Raw genomic sequence first — 15,638 nt, 5'->3', positions numbered from 1 at the left:
GGACTGTAATATGTTGAAAGACTGGAGCGACTAGGCTTGTATACACTGGAATTTAGAAGGATGAGAGGGGATCTTATCGAAACGTATAAGATTATTAAGGGGTTGGACATGTTAGAGGCAGGAAACATGTTCCCAATGTTGGGGGAGTCCAGAACCAGGGGCCACAGTTTAAGAACAAGGGGTAGGCCATTTAGAACAGAGATGAGGAAAAACTTTTTTAGTTAGAGAGTTGTGAATCTGTGGAATTCTCTGCCTCAGAGGGCAGTGGAGGCCAAGTCTCTGAATACATTCAAGAGAGAGCTAGATAGAGCTCTTAAGGATAGCGGAGTCAGGGGGTATGGGGAGAAAGCAGGAACGGGGTACTGATTGAGAATGATCAGCCATGATCACATTGAATGGCAGTGCTGGCTCGAAGGGCCGAATGGCCTACTCCTGCACCTATTGTCTATTGTCTATTGTCAAATCAGACAGCACTCACTCATGCTTGCTAGAAATGTCAGCAGAATTCTTTTTTTAATCTCTCATCCACGGCAATTTACATTTAAAAAGACACCCAGTGCTGGTTTAACTCGGGAGGGTCAGGCAGAGTTTCAGGAGAACGTGGCTGGGTTTAGAATGGAGACGAGGAGGAATTTCTTTAAGCAGAGTGGTGAATCTGTGGAATTCATTGTCACAGACAGCTATGGAGGCCAAGATATTGTGTTGTTTTTTTTAATTTTAAAGTGGGGTCTGATAGGTTCTTGATCAGTAAGGGCATCAAAGGTCGGGGGGAGGGGGAGGCAGGAGAACGGGATTGAGAGGTAGAAATAAGATAAGCCATGATTGAATAGCAGAGCAGACTCGATGGGCCAAATGGCCTAATTCTGCCTAACTCTTATGATCTAAACCAACCTTGCTTTTTCAGCATGTGATAAGCTTCTGTGATCTTCAGTTCATCTGGTAAACCCACTGTCCAACTGAACATCAATTCTAGGACTTTATTTTTCACCTTCTCGGGAGCTCGTGTTCCAAGATACTGATGGGAAACAAAACACAAACGATTACACCAAACGACAACACTTGAAGTAGATTTCCTAATAAAACAACTTAAATTAAAAAAATTGTTTGAAGTTTTGGCAGATTGTAATTGAAATAATTTACCTCATTAGGCAACACATTTGATATATTTTTCTGGTGGGCTAGTCACACTGTTAACTATATGCCCGAGATAGACTGAAAAAGTTGGAGTAACTCAGCGGGTCAGACAGCATCTCTGGAGAAAAGGAATAGGTGACGTTTCGGGTCGAGACTGAAGTCTGTCTTTGGTTTAAACCAGCATTTGCAGTTCCTTTCTACACGACTATATGCCCGAGAGTGCCTACAGCCAACATTGGTCAGGGCTGATTCATTGTCCCTGCACTTGGGGAGCCATGCAACACATCGTGCAGTGCGGTGCTGCAAAGCAACACTTATTACAATTCACAGTTGGGTTGCCTCAACCTGCAGAGCATGACTAGCGTGCCAATCTCACAACAGAGTGTCAAACTAGATGCACAGCCTCAGAATAAAAGGACATACCTTTAGAATGAACCCGGGCCTGTATTCGTTGGAGTTTAGAAGGGTGAGGAGGGATCGCTTTGAAACATACCAAATCATGAAAAGCCTAGATAGAGTGGACGGGCTACCTTGCTGTACTGTTTACAACTGCAAGAACGAGTAGCAATCGATAAAAGGCTATAAATGTATTGCGTGAATATATATAAACATAGCACAAAAAGTAAGGAAATTTGTGTTTGGTAGATTATTTCTTTGTTGTAACAATGCTTCTTGGCAATAAATCTTATACCGTTGGAAAGCCTGTTTATTTCCCTTTTAAATGGTGCCACATTTGTAAGGAACATGCATTTGTGGGATGAGCAGCAGAGCTGAGTATATGGGTTGCGCCCATGAAAAATTTGCCAAATCTTCTCTGCCAATGCCAAACAGCTTATTCTGCTGTTGCTATTGACTCTTGTTTTGAGCTTCTGGTACCCCCAGGTGCTGACAAGAATGGGATGCCATCCCACAACAGTGTGTGACCAGGCTGGTGACCAGCATGAGGAGGAGGTGCCAGGCTGTTATGGCTGTGTATGGTTCTTCCACACGCTACTGTGGCTCCTGTTTATTAAATGAATAAATTGTTAAATTGCCAATATGTCTTGTTTCTTCAGACTTCAATCATCCAATCCACCAAACAACACCGAACAAGAGTCAATGGCAGAATAAGCTGTTTGGCATTGGCAGAGAAGATTTGGCAAATTTTTCATGGGCGCAACCCATATACTCAGCTCTGCTGCTCATCCCACAAATGCATGTTCCTTACAAATGTGGCACCATTTAAAAGGGAAATAAACAGGCTTTCCAACGGTATAAGATTTATTGCCAAGAAGCATTGTTACAACAAAGAAATAATCTACCAAACACAAATGTCCTTACTTTTTGTGCTATGTTTATATATATATATGTACAGGGGCATATCGAACCATGCATTGTATACTTGTTTTTATATTCATGCATTTTAAATATGTATGTTATGTTCTATACTTTGGCAATATAATGATGTATCTTATCATGCCAATAAAGTATTTTAAATTGAAAATTGAAAAAATTGAAATTCGATGTGGAGTCTTGGACTAGAGGGCACAACCTTGGAATAAAAGGACATTCCTTTAGAATGGAGGCAAGGAGTAATTTCTACAGCCAAAGGGTGGTGAATCTGTGGAATTCATTGCTACATATGGCAATGGAGGCCAAGTCATTGGGTTTTTTTGTTTAAGGGAAGATTGATAGGTTCTTAATTAGCAAGGGTGTCAGTTTGTGGGGAGAAGGCAGGAGAATGGGGTTAGATTAAAAATAAAATCAGCTACGATCAAATGGCGGAACAAACTCAACGGGGCCGAATAGCCTAATTCTACTCTGATGTCTCATAGTCTAATCTAGCAATTATGGATGCTGCCCAACCAAATGTTAATAATTTTTGGAACTTCAACCATGTTATTGTAGATAATGTCCCTCACACTGGCCAACAAGGATTCGTGATAGGCACAAAATGCTGGAGGAACACAGCGGGAAAGGCAGCATCTCTGGAGAGAAGGAATGGGTGACGTTTCGGGTTGAAACCCTTCTTCAGACTGTCTCAGTCTGAAGAAGTGTCTTGACCCGAAACGTCACCCATTCCTTCTCTCCAGAGAAGCTGCCTGTCGCACTGAGTTCCTCCAGCATTTTGTGCCTATCTTTGGTTTATACCAGCATCTGCAGTTCCTTCCAATACAAGGTTTAGTGCACAAGATTGGTGATGTATTACAGATTACCATACCCAACACACTCATTACCAGCCCCCTTCCTAAAGATTATTCCATCTTAAATATCTGCCACTAAGATCCGGGAATTTGATAAATTATAGGCTGCTCATTCTTGAAGCATCCTTTAGATCTATTCAATAGACAATAGGTGCAGGAGGACGCCATTCGGCCCTTCGAGCCAGCGCCGCCATACAATGTGATCATGGCTGATCATTCTCAATCAGTACCCCGTTCCTGCCTTCTCCCCATACCCCCTGACTCCGCTATCCTTAAGAGTTCTATCAAGCTCTCTCTTGAATGTATTCAGAAAATTGGCCTCCACTGCCTTCTGAGGCAGAGAATTCCACAGATTCGCAACTCTCTGACTGAAAAGGTTTTTCCTCATCTCAGTTCTAAATGGCCTACCCCTTATTCTTAAACTGTAGCCCCTTGTTCTGGACTCCCCCAACATTGGGAACATGTTTCCTGCCTCTAACATGTCCAACCCCTTAATAATCTTATACGTTTCGATAAGATCTCCTCTCATCCTTCTAAATTACAGTGTAAACAAGCCTAGTCGCTCCAGTCTTTCAACATACGACAGTCCCGCCATTCCGGGAATTAACCTAGTAAACCTACGCTGCACGCCCTCAATAGCAAGAATATCCTTCCTCAAATTTGGAGACCAAAACTGCACACAGTACTCCAGGTGCGGTCTCACTAAGGCCCTGTACAACTGCAGAAGGACCTCTTTGCTCCTATACTCAACTCCTCTTGTTATGAAGGCCAACATTCCATTGGCTTTCTTCACTGCCTGCTGTACCTGCATGCTTCCTCGGTACAAAGGGTCAGAATCCCACTGTCACACTTACTTTGGGCGACACCACTTTGATTAGTTCATTCAAAAATCTGAACTTTCCGACTTCATTGTGAAATCTTTTGCCACAGGTTTTCATACACATCTCCAAGACCTATATTGAAAAAGGATAACATCATTAAAGAATGGATAACATCATTAACACTGGATGAAATTCAAATTACAAAACACTTTTGCATACATTTTCTAATCTCTTTAGCATTTTAAAGAAAAGTGCCGGGTACACTGGCACTCCTCTTCCCTGAATGACAACAACATGGGACATTGTAAACTTGCACGGGTCATTAACCGCTATGTCGGAACTGCAGTAACCCTGAAAATGCGGCAAATAATTTTCTTGGGAGTTTGTCTGAAGCTGAGGAAAATAAACACACAAACTCCATGAAATGCAGCCTCGCGAACCTCTGCCAGGAGCATGCTTTCATGAGCATGAGCTTTGTACCTTACGCTGCCTCGGCAAGGCCAGCAGCATAATCACGGGCGAGTCGCAACCTGGCCACTCCCTTTTCAATCAGCCAAGAGGTACAGAAGTGTGAAAACGCACACCTCCAGATTCAGGGACAGTTTCTTCCCAGCTGTTATCAGGCAACTGAACCATCCTACCACAACCAGAGAGCAGTGCTGAACTACTATCTACCTCTTTGATGACCCTCTGACTATCCTTGATCGGACTTTGCTGGCTTTGCCTCGCACTAAACGTTGTTCCCTTATAATGTATCTGTACACTGTGAAAGGCTCGATTGTAATCATGTATTGTCTTTCTGCTGACTGGTTAGCACGCAACAAAAGCTTTTCACTGTACCTCGGTACACGTGACAATAAACAATACTGAACTGAGCTTTCTGGAACCACTCCTCCTGTGTCCATTTTCTTGCTGAATGATGTGGAGAGTGATGCTGCCAGGTCGTACACTGATCCTGACTAGCAATATGAACCTTAAGCCAGAGCCACCGGAGGCAAACCAGCAATGATAATCTAGATTAATTACACAGGACACAAGGAAATGCAGATGCTGGTTTACCAAAAGGCATAGAGTACTGGAGTAACTCAGCGAGTCACCCATCAGTCTAATACTTGACGATTAGACGTAGTTAACCAATAGTCCTAGCCCGAAACGGCACCTACCCACGTTCTCCCGAGATGCTGCCTAACCCACTGAGCTACTCCAGCACTTGGTGTCTTCATTTGTAAACAAGCACCTGCAGTTCCTTGTTGCTATACTGAGGCTACGGTGGCCCAGCACTGGAATGACTATAAAGTTGACAAACGTTAGGGTCATTTAATGCTCGAGACATTGGACACAGAGACTACAGATCTTACGGTCAAGGCTTGGACAGCTTCCCATTCTTGCGGGGACTGGATCTTATGTGCCAGAAATCTTGTGGCAAGCTGGGGTCTAGAGGAAGAGTGGAGGGAAGAAAGAAATTATTTAGTGGGATTTGCATAAACACTAAAAATAAAGCAGAACATTAAAAACTGAAGTTTACATCGCTACAAAAATTCTATCATTTAAGAAATAATCCTACATACATTAAAATAACTTAATAAGAAACAGGCAGTAAAACATTGTACAACCCAAAGCTTAACTCAAGAACAGCAAATAGTTCTAAATGTATTAGTGTGGAAATCATTTTCTTCAAAGGATAATATTTAGCCAGTAGCAAATCATAAGAATACAGGGCAGGCCATTTAAAACTGAGGTGAGAAAAAACTTTTTCACCCAGAGAGTTGTGAATTTGTGGAATTCTCTGCCACAGAAGACAGTGGAGGCCGATTCACTGGAATGAATTTAAAAGAGATTTAGATAGAGCTCTAGGGGCTAGTGGAATTAAGGGATATGGGGAGAAGGCAGGCACGGGTTACTGATTGTGGATGATCAGCCGTGATCACAATGAATGGCGGTGCTGGCTCGAAGGGCCAAATGCCCTCCTCCTGCACCTATTTTCTATGTTTCTATAACCCACTGAAACGTCCTCACAGTCAGGAAGGCCATTATGCAAAGATATGAGATTATGGAAGAACATTTAGGGAGCATACCAAGTACTATGGCCAAGAAAGCACACCAAAGCCTCCACTTCCTTAGAAGGCCGAGCAAGTTCGGCATGTCCCCAACAACATAACAAGAGGACTTGAGTATAGAAGCAAAGAGGTCCTTCTGCAGTTGTACAGGGCCCTAGTGGGACCGCACCTGGAGGACTGTGTGCAGTTTTTGTCTCCAAATTTGAGGAAGGATGTTCTTGCTATTGAGGGCGTGCAGCGTAGGTTTACTAGGTTAATTCCCGGAATGGCGGGACTGTCATATGTTGAAAGACTGGAGCGACTAGGCTTGTGTACACTGGAATTTAGAAAGATGAGAGGAGATCTTATCGAAACGTATAAGATTATTAAGGGGTTGGCCACGTTAGAGGCAGGAAACATGTTCCCAATGTTGGGGGAGTCCAGAACAAGGGGCCACAGTTTAAGAATAAGGGGTAGGCCATTTAGAATTGAGATGAGGAAAAACTTTTTCAGTCAGAGTTGTGAATCTGTGGAATTCTCTGCCGCCGAAGGCAGTGGAGGCCAATTCTCTGAATGCATTCAAGAGAGAGCTAGATAGAGCTCTTAAGGATAGCGGAGTCAGGGGGTATGGGGAGAAGGCAGGAACGAGGTACTGATTGAGAATGATCAGCCATGATCACATTGAATGGCGGTGCTGGCTCGAAGGGCCTCCTCCTGCACCTATTGTCTATTATTGTCTAACCCTCACCAACTTCTACAGATGTGCCGTGGAAAGCATTTTATTGGGATGCATCACAGCACAGTTCAGGAACAGGTCTATCCAAGACCATAAGAAATTGCAGAGAGTTGTGGATGTAGCCCAGACCATCCCGCAAACCAACCTTTCTTCTATTAACTCTCTCTACAGTTCAGGCAGTCATGGCAAGGCCACCAGCATAATCAAAGACCAGTCTCACCTTGGTCATTCTCCCCTCAGGCAAGAGGTGCAGAAGTTTGAAAACGTACCTCCAGATCTTTAAATAAAAAATGGTACGTACCCCTCCAATTCCTTGTTCAGCTGGTCACAGAATGCATTAATCGAGTCCCAGTCTAGTTCTCGGTTTAATGGATTTGTAGCCTTATCTGCAGTGAATGCAACAAAAAAAAAGTTATTTTAAACATGAGACGAAACCCAAGAGACGCATGCCAACTCTCGTTCTGAAAATAGGATGGGCAAATTTACCGACTTGCAAAATTATTTTTCAATGTTTCACTATTACAGAATGCCGTAGCACAGAAGGATGTGAAGAAGGGTCTCGACCCGAAACGTCACCCATTCCTTCTCTCCAGAGATGCTGCCTGTCCCGCTGAGTTACTCCTTCTTTTTGTCGATCTTCGGTTTAAGCCAGCAACTGCAGTTCCTTCCAACACAGAAGGACGATGTTGTTCCACACAGAGTGCTGGAGTAACTCAGCGGGTCAGGCAGCATCTCTGGAGAAAAAGGATGGATGACGTTTCGGGTTGGGACTCTTCTTCAGATCCTGACTTACAGCGTGGCACAGTGGGAACCCAGGTTCAATCCTGACTTACTGCGCGGCACTGTCGGGCAGCTGGTAGAGTCTATGCATTATAATGGCAGAGACTCGGGTTGGAACCTGACTTACAGCACTGCACAGAGATGTGGCCTGACCTGCGGAGTTACCCCAGCACTTTGCGTCAGCATCTGCAGTTCCTTTCTGCACTGATGCTGTTCCATTGTGCCCTTGTCTTTCCTGAAGTCACAAATTTGCACTGAGGCACAGAATACCTCCCTACGCTGAAAGGGCAGCATGGTGGCACAGCGGTAGAATTGCTGCCTCATGGCACCAGAGACCCGGGTTCGATCCTGATATGGGTGCCCTCTGTACGGAGTTTGTACATTCTTCCCGTGAACGTGTGGGTTTTCCCCGGGTGCTCCGATTTCCTCCTACACTCCCAAAGACATACACGTTTATAGGCTTTGGTAAAGATTATAAATTGGCCCTAGTGTGCAGGATAGAGTTAGTGTCAGCACGGACTTGGTGGGTCAAAGGGCCTGGTTCTGCACCGTATCTCTAAACTAAACTCTGTTCAAAACTCATTCTTCCCAATGACCAGACGTCTGCAGATTAAATCAACCTTTTTGAGGAGCATCCCATACTAGCCCACTTTTCCCGACACCTTCACACAATTCCCAGCAGCAACTATCCTTCACTATGCCGGTCGGTGCCCACAAGGCAATTGCAGCCCAAGTCTCACCACTTCAAAAGTCAGCTCATTAATGTTAATTAGATCAGTTGGTCATCATTTTGTAATGATCTGAATCAATTGGCTCTCTCTGCACGCTTATGATTTGCGATGAATTGCTTTTCTTCTTCTTGTCAGATTGGCAGCTCTTTCAGAAGATAGCACTTGCTGGGATAATGGACCCTAACCCTCAGAGTTTTGAGGACTTTGTAGCTGTTAACTTTTGTTCCCTTCTGTTATCGTGGGGGAACGTCACCTCAATTTGGTGTGCCAATTATAGTCATAAACTCAGCAGAAATCTAAATCAAGGTGGAAAATTCCTGATATTTAAAGCATTCAGGGGAGGGGCATTGAAAGCAATCAGGTCAATGCTTGGCTACAGAATCACGTGTGTTCTTATCTGGAGAACTGCTATCACTATTAAACTCCATTGTGTAGCTCTCCATATATGGAGATGTACTTCACGATGCACTGACCTCACTGAGTGCAGCCCAAAATGTGTAGGAAGGAACCGCCGATGCTGGTTTACACTGAAGATAGACAAAAAATGCCAGAGTAACTGAGCACGTCAGACAGCATCTCTGGAGAAAAGGTATAGGTGACGTTTTGGGGGTGAGAACCTTCATCTGAGTCAGAGTCAGGGAGAGGGGACACAGGAGGTTTTAGTTTTCAGTTTTAGTGATACAGCACGGAAACAGGCCCTTCGGCCCACGCCGACCAGCAATCTCGGAGCCATGATTGATTGACAGAGTAGACTTGATGGGCCGAATGGCCTAATTCTGCTACTAAAACTGATGACCATATGAGCTGAATGTTAAACATCCGTTGATCTAACACTAAACCCCGCGATCACTGGGATTGGACACCTCAATGCTGGATGTAGAGGAAAGAACTGCAGATGCTGGTTTGCACTGAAGAGTTTTGAGGAAGGATGATGTAAATTTTCTTCCTTTTTTACTACTGACAACATAAACATTTTTCAAAAACTGCTGTCTGGTGGTGCCATTTATTAAAAACGGGCACACAATAGCTGGTTATTTATCAAAGTTAACTTATAGTTTTCAAAAACAGGTCAATGCATGATAAATTACAATGGATCAAAACAAAAGAGCCCGCAGTCAGAGAGTTTAGAGTCATTCAGCAAGGAAACAAGCCTTCTGGCCCAACTTATCCATGCTGAACAAGATGACCCATCTAAGCGAGCCCATTAGCTCATGGAAGACAAAAATGCTGGAGTACCTCAGCAGTTACTCCAGCAGTGCTTACCCGCTGAGTTAATCCGGCATAAACCAGCATCTGTAGTTCATTTTTTCCCATTTATTAAAGTCTGGCTCATATCCCCCTAAGCTTTTCCAATCATGAACCTATCCAAATGTCTTTACAATACTGTCTTTGTACCTGCTTCAACTACCTCCTCCAACAGCTAGTTTCATATTCCTACTACCCTCTGGGTGAAAAAGTTAACCTTCAGGTTCCTAGTCACTCTCACCTTAAACCTCTCACCTATTCTTGGAAATCTATCCCCGCTACCCTTGGAAAAAGATTCTGTACATACACCTTATCCATTATCCTCAAGATTTTATACACATCGTAAGGCTCCAGGGAATAAAATCCTAGCTGTCCCAACCTCTCCCTACAGATCACGCCTTGAATCCTGGCAACAGTCTCGTGAGTGTGTAGGAAGGGACTGCAGATGCTGGTTTAAACCAAAGATAGACACAAAAAGCTGGAGTAACTCAGAGGGACAGGCAACACCTCTGGAGGAAAAGAATAACCTGAAGAAGGGTCTTGACCCGAAACGTCACCTATTCCTTTTCTCCAGAGATGCTGCCTGACCCGCTGAGTCGCTCCCACTTTGTGTCTAACATCCTCATAAGTGTTCTCTGAACTTGTCAATCCTAACTTTTGCAAAATTATGTACAATATTTAACAAATTAAAGGCTTGCACAATGCCAAACTGGAGTGTCCATACCCATCTGACAAATGGAAGATTAAAAATAAAAGTCAACCTAAGTCGCTGCTAATGGGGAAACAAGAGGAACTGGTTTATCATATCATATATATATATATCATATATATATACAGCCGGAAACAGGCCTTTTCGGCCCTCCAAGTCCGTGCCGCCCAGCTATCCCCATACATTAACACTATCCTACACCCACTAGGGACAATTTTTACATTTACCCAGCCAATTAACCTACATACCTGTACGTCTTTGGAGTTTCTTCAGAGACTGGCAGACATTTTTTTACTTTCACACCAGTATGCTGAGCTGTCATTTTAACATGTGTGATCAGCTGTGGGGGATTTCAAAGGGATTTCCATGCCAATAAGTAGAATACTATTCATGTTTCTATTTTCAGACATCAGAGTTTCTAGCTAACTGACATGCATTCCTTTAGCAAGCAGTTATTCACCACAATGTTCATGAATTGTCAATTTAATTTTGGTGGCAGCCCTAATATTTACAAAACTGCCAAGAGAAAACACCGGCGTTTCAAATGCAGAGCTTTTTGATTGATTCAAAGATACAAGAATGGAAACATGTCCTTCAGCCCACCGAGCCCACGACGACCATCGATCACCCATTAACACAGGTTCTGCTTTTATCCCACTCTCGCCCCCACTACCGTACACTCGGGCCAAGTAGTCTACAAACCTGCACATATGTGGAAAGGGACTAGTTACCTAGAGGAAAGCCTTGCAGTCACATGGAGAATGTGCAAACGTTTTGTTAATTTGCATCAGATACGTATTCCTAATATGTAAAGCAGAATAAAATATTCACAAAACATCGTCGATCCTGTTTCTCCAGAGATGCTGCCTAACCCGCTGAGTTATCCCAGCACTTTGTGTCTATTTTAGGTAACGTTAACAGTTGGGAACCTTCTTGCACTGCATACTTCAGCTTGCAGTGTTATCGTCGGACTACCTTGTAGAACTAAGAAGTTATTGTGTTCAGCTTATTTTAGTTTAGAGATACAGCGCAGAAACAAGCCGACCGAGTCCACGCCGACCAGCGATCCCCGCACATTAATACTACCCCACACACCTCGGGACAATCTTACGTTTACACCAAGCCAATTAACTTACAACCCTGGATGTCTTTTGAGTGTGGGAGGAAACCGAAGATCTCGGAGGAAACTCATTCAGGTCATGGGGTGATCGCACAAAGACGTTCCGTACAGACAGCACCCGTGGTTAGGATCAAACCCGGGTCTCTGGCTCTGCAAGGCAGTAGCTCTCCCGTGCTACCCAAACATTTGTTTGTTGTGTTAACACTTATTGTATAAGAAATATCGTATATTTATTTCTTGCGTTGTTGCATTAATGAGCCTTTTAAACTGCAGCAAGTTAGAATTTCACTGATCCATCCCTGGTGCATCTTACAAGTAAATACTCTTGACTCTTACACAAGGAGAAAATGCACACATAAAGTGGAAACATAATCCCTGACCTCTGCAGCCTGTCCTGATGTGCATTTTAATAAAATATCTATACAATATTTGAACAGTACTTTTCCAAGTCCCTGACCACCCAGAAGAGGGAGAGAACAAGTTTTCAAAGGGAATTACTAGTATTTTTTCATTGGCACAGATAGTAATGGAATGGCAAAGGTTGTACATTTACTACAAATCTATTGCACACATCACTTTTGAAACATTTGCGAGGCACAAGGAATTGCAGATGCTGAGACAATAGACAATAGGTGCAGGAGGAGGCCATTCGGCCCTTCGAGCCAGCACCGCCATTCAATGTGATCATGGCTGATCATTCTCAATCAGTACCCCATTCCTGCCTTCTCCCCATACCCCCCGACTCCGCTATCCTTAAGAGCTCTATCTAGCTCTCTCTTGAATGCATTCAGAGAATTGGCCTCCACTGCCTTCTGAGGCAGAGAATTCCACAGATGCACAACTCTCTGACTGAAAAAGTTTTTCCTCATCTCAGTTCTAAATGGCCTACCCCTTATTCTTAAACTGTGGCCCCTTGTTCTGGACTCCCCCAACATTGGGAACATGTTTCCTGCCTCTAACGTGTCCAACTCCTGAATAATCTTATACGTTTCGATAAGATCTCCTCTCATCCTTCTAAATTCCAGTGTATACAAGCCTAGTCGCTCCAGTCTTTCAACATATGACAGTCCTGCCATTCCAGGAATTAACCTAGTAAACCTACGCTGCACGCCCTCAATAGCGAGAATATTGAGGTACTGGAACAACATTTAAAAGACAGATGCTCAGGTACATGGATAGGAAAGGCAGCCCGTTTTTTGCGCACACACTTGTAAAATTATCCTTTCATTTAAAACATGAATTTCATGGCAACAATCCACTCGTGAACCTGCATCAGTAGTCACTGCAAAGGACAAGCAAAGGACCTTGAGAACGCAAAATGCTAGAATAACTCAGCAGGTCAGGCAGCATCTGTGGAGGCGACGTTTCGGGTTGGGACCCTTGATACGTAACTTGAAAAATGTTGAAAGCTTTGAAGAATGTGGAAGCTTTATGAAACTAAATCGTTACGAGGAGCAAAACACAAGGTGCTGTCATTACTCGGTGGGTTAGGCAGCATCTGTGGAGGGAATAGACAGGTAATGTTTTGGGTCAGGAACTTTCAGACATTGTGGTGGGGGGGGGGGGCTGGAAAAGAGGTGGGGCGGGTTTCTGACTGGCAATCTGCAGATCCTGGGGTCTCATTCTTAAGATGGAGTTGCACTCCTAGAAATCTTTCATATATTCACGTTAATAAATAAGGCTCTTCATTCTTTTTCATCTCAAAACACCTTTGGTTACCACAGCTGATCTGTAAACACGCCACAGGGATATAATCGGCCGGTTCATGTCAACAATTCCTTAATTCAGAAGTCTTAGAAGTAACAATAAGAGCACAATAAATCTACCTTAAGAAAAAGTTAAATTCTTGGGTAGATCATCCACAACACACAAGTGAGACAAATCATTGAGCAAATAATAATGTTGTACTATCATCCCGGACAAGTCATAGGGAAGCAACTCCAGACATTTCTTGGTCAACACCCTGAACGATGGTAGGGTGTTTTCCCCACTGGGAATTGTTAACCCAGTTCTCTTGCAACAGATGCTGCTCAACTGACTGAGTTCTCCCGTCATTTGTTTTTCCAATAGAAAGCTTACACACGTCTAAACCTCTACCGCCTGCTCCTGAACTCAAGTTCACTCACAGAGTTGTGAATTTGTGGAATTCTCTGCCACAGGAGGCAGTGGAAGCCAATTCACTGGATGAATTTAAAAGAGAGTTAGATAGAGCTCTGGGGGCTGGTGGAATCAAGGGATGGGGGGGGGGGGGGGGGGGGGGGGGGGGGGAAGGCAGGCACGGGTTACTGATTGTGGATGATCATCCATGATCACAATGAATGGCGGTGCTGGCTCGAAGGGCCAAATGGCCTCCTCCTGCACCTATTGTCTATGTTTCTAAGTCCCAGTCACTCATTAACCAGTGCCCACTGTCCTACACTGACCATCAGATTACCATGGCCTCCAATTGAAAAATCACAGTTCAATTGCCACCACAGTTGCAGCATCACCGGCTCCAAACTTATTCCAGGCCCACATTGCAGACTGCCTTCACTCCATGAAAGCTGGTTCCTCAGCTGACTCCGTCTTAAATTATGAAATTGTTTAAACACCACGGTGGTCTCCGGTGACGTGAGTCAACAACTCCACTGCTGCACCACCGTGCCGCCTTTAATAGAGTCATAGATAGAGAGATACAGTGTGGAAACAGGCCCAACTTGCCTTTCACCGGCCAACATGTCCCAGCTTCACTAGTCCCACCTGCCCACGACTGGTCCATATCCCGCCAAACCTGTCCTATCCATGTACCTGTCTAACTGTTTCTTAAACATTGGGATAGTCCCCGCCTCAACTACCTCCTCTGGCAGCTTGTTCCATACACCCACCACCCTTTGTGTGAAAGTCACCCCTCAGATTCCTATTAAATCTTTTCCCCTTCACCTTGAACCTATGTCCTCTGGTCCTCGATTCCCCCCACTTTGGGCAAGAGACCCTGTGCGTCTACCTGATCTATTCCTCTACATGATTTTATACACCTCTATAAAGATCACCCCACACCCTCACAATTGTTGAAAACATGTTTAAAATCAACTATAAACAATCCGGCTGGGACTCCCCTGCTGGAATATAAGGTAGACACAAAATGCTGGAGGAACTGGGCGGGACAGGCAGCATCTGTGGAGAGAAGGAATGGGTGACGTTTCGGTTCGAGACCTGAACTGCTTTTTTGAGAGTGTGTGTGTGTCTGTGTGCGTGTGCGTGTGTGTGTGTATATATATAAACTCCTTACTTGAACAATGATATTGCTAAGAGTCGTGTTCAGTTTTGGCTGAAACACAATATCTAGCATGTGTGGTCGTGATAAGAAGATGAACTCTTACTTGCAGCAGCACAACAGAATATAGTACTGTAAACAATATGATAAACGAGAGAAAAAGTTCAGTGTGTATATATATACACTTACCCACAAGTACACACACATATATACACATACATACATATATATACATCCTCACAAGTACACACATAGATACATATACACACACAAATACACATATATATATATGTGTGTGTGTGTGTGTGTGTGAGTGTGAGTGTGAGTGTGTGTGTGTATATATATACACACATACACACAAGTGACACACATATATATACACATACATATATACACACACATACATATACACATATACACACACATATATATATATACACACACATACATACACACACATATATACACACACACATATATACACACACACGCATATACACACACACATACATATACACATATATACACACACATATACACACACACATATATACACATACATATATTTACACATTCTCACAAGTACACACATATATACATATACACACACAAATTCACATATATGTGTGTACTTGTGGGTATGTGTATACATATATACACACACACATACGTGTGTGCTTCTGAGTGTATATATGTGTGTGTACTTGGAGGTGTGTATATATAACACACACGTGTGTGTGTGTGTGTGAGTGTGTGTGTGAGTGTGTGTGTGAGTGTGAGTGTGTGTGTGAGTGTGAGTGTGTGTGTGAGTGTGAGTGTGAGTGTGTGTGTGAGTGTGAGTGTGAGTGTGAGTGTGAGTTTGTACACACTCACACACACACTGAGCTTTG

General features: G+C 43.6%; 1 protein-coding gene across 1 annotated transcript in view; it reads right to left on the bottom strand.

Moving 5' to 3' along the window:
* The window catches only part of LOC144611611 (ADP-ribosylation factor-binding protein GGA1-like), a 43,299-nt gene extending 28,477 nt beyond the window's left edge, over nt 1–14,822 (bottom strand). Inside the window, exons 1-5 of the mRNA XM_078430818.1 lie at nt 14,764–14,822; nt 7,212–7,296; nt 5,497–5,572; nt 4,172–4,270; nt 892–1,015 (exon numbers count right to left, since the gene is read on the bottom strand). Of these exons, the coding sequence (XP_078286944.1) occupies nt 892–1,015; nt 4,172–4,261 (214 nt within the window). The 5' untranslated portion in view covers nt 4,262–4,270; nt 5,497–5,572; nt 7,212–7,296; nt 14,764–14,822. The remainder of the gene's footprint in view (nt 1–891; nt 1,016–4,171; nt 4,271–5,496; nt 5,573–7,211; nt 7,297–14,763) is intronic.
* Between the last annotated feature and the right edge of the window lie 816 nt (nt 14,823–15,638).

Source organism: Rhinoraja longicauda, chromosome 40 (assembly GCF_053455715.1).
Source record: "Rhinoraja longicauda isolate Sanriku21f chromosome 40, sRhiLon1.1, whole genome shotgun sequence".
Taxonomy (NCBI): domain Eukaryota; kingdom Metazoa; phylum Chordata; class Chondrichthyes; order Rajiformes; family Arhynchobatidae; genus Rhinoraja; species Rhinoraja longicauda.
The sequence above is the reverse complement of the archived record's forward strand: the minus strand, read 5'-3'. Positions and strand labels throughout refer to the sequence as shown.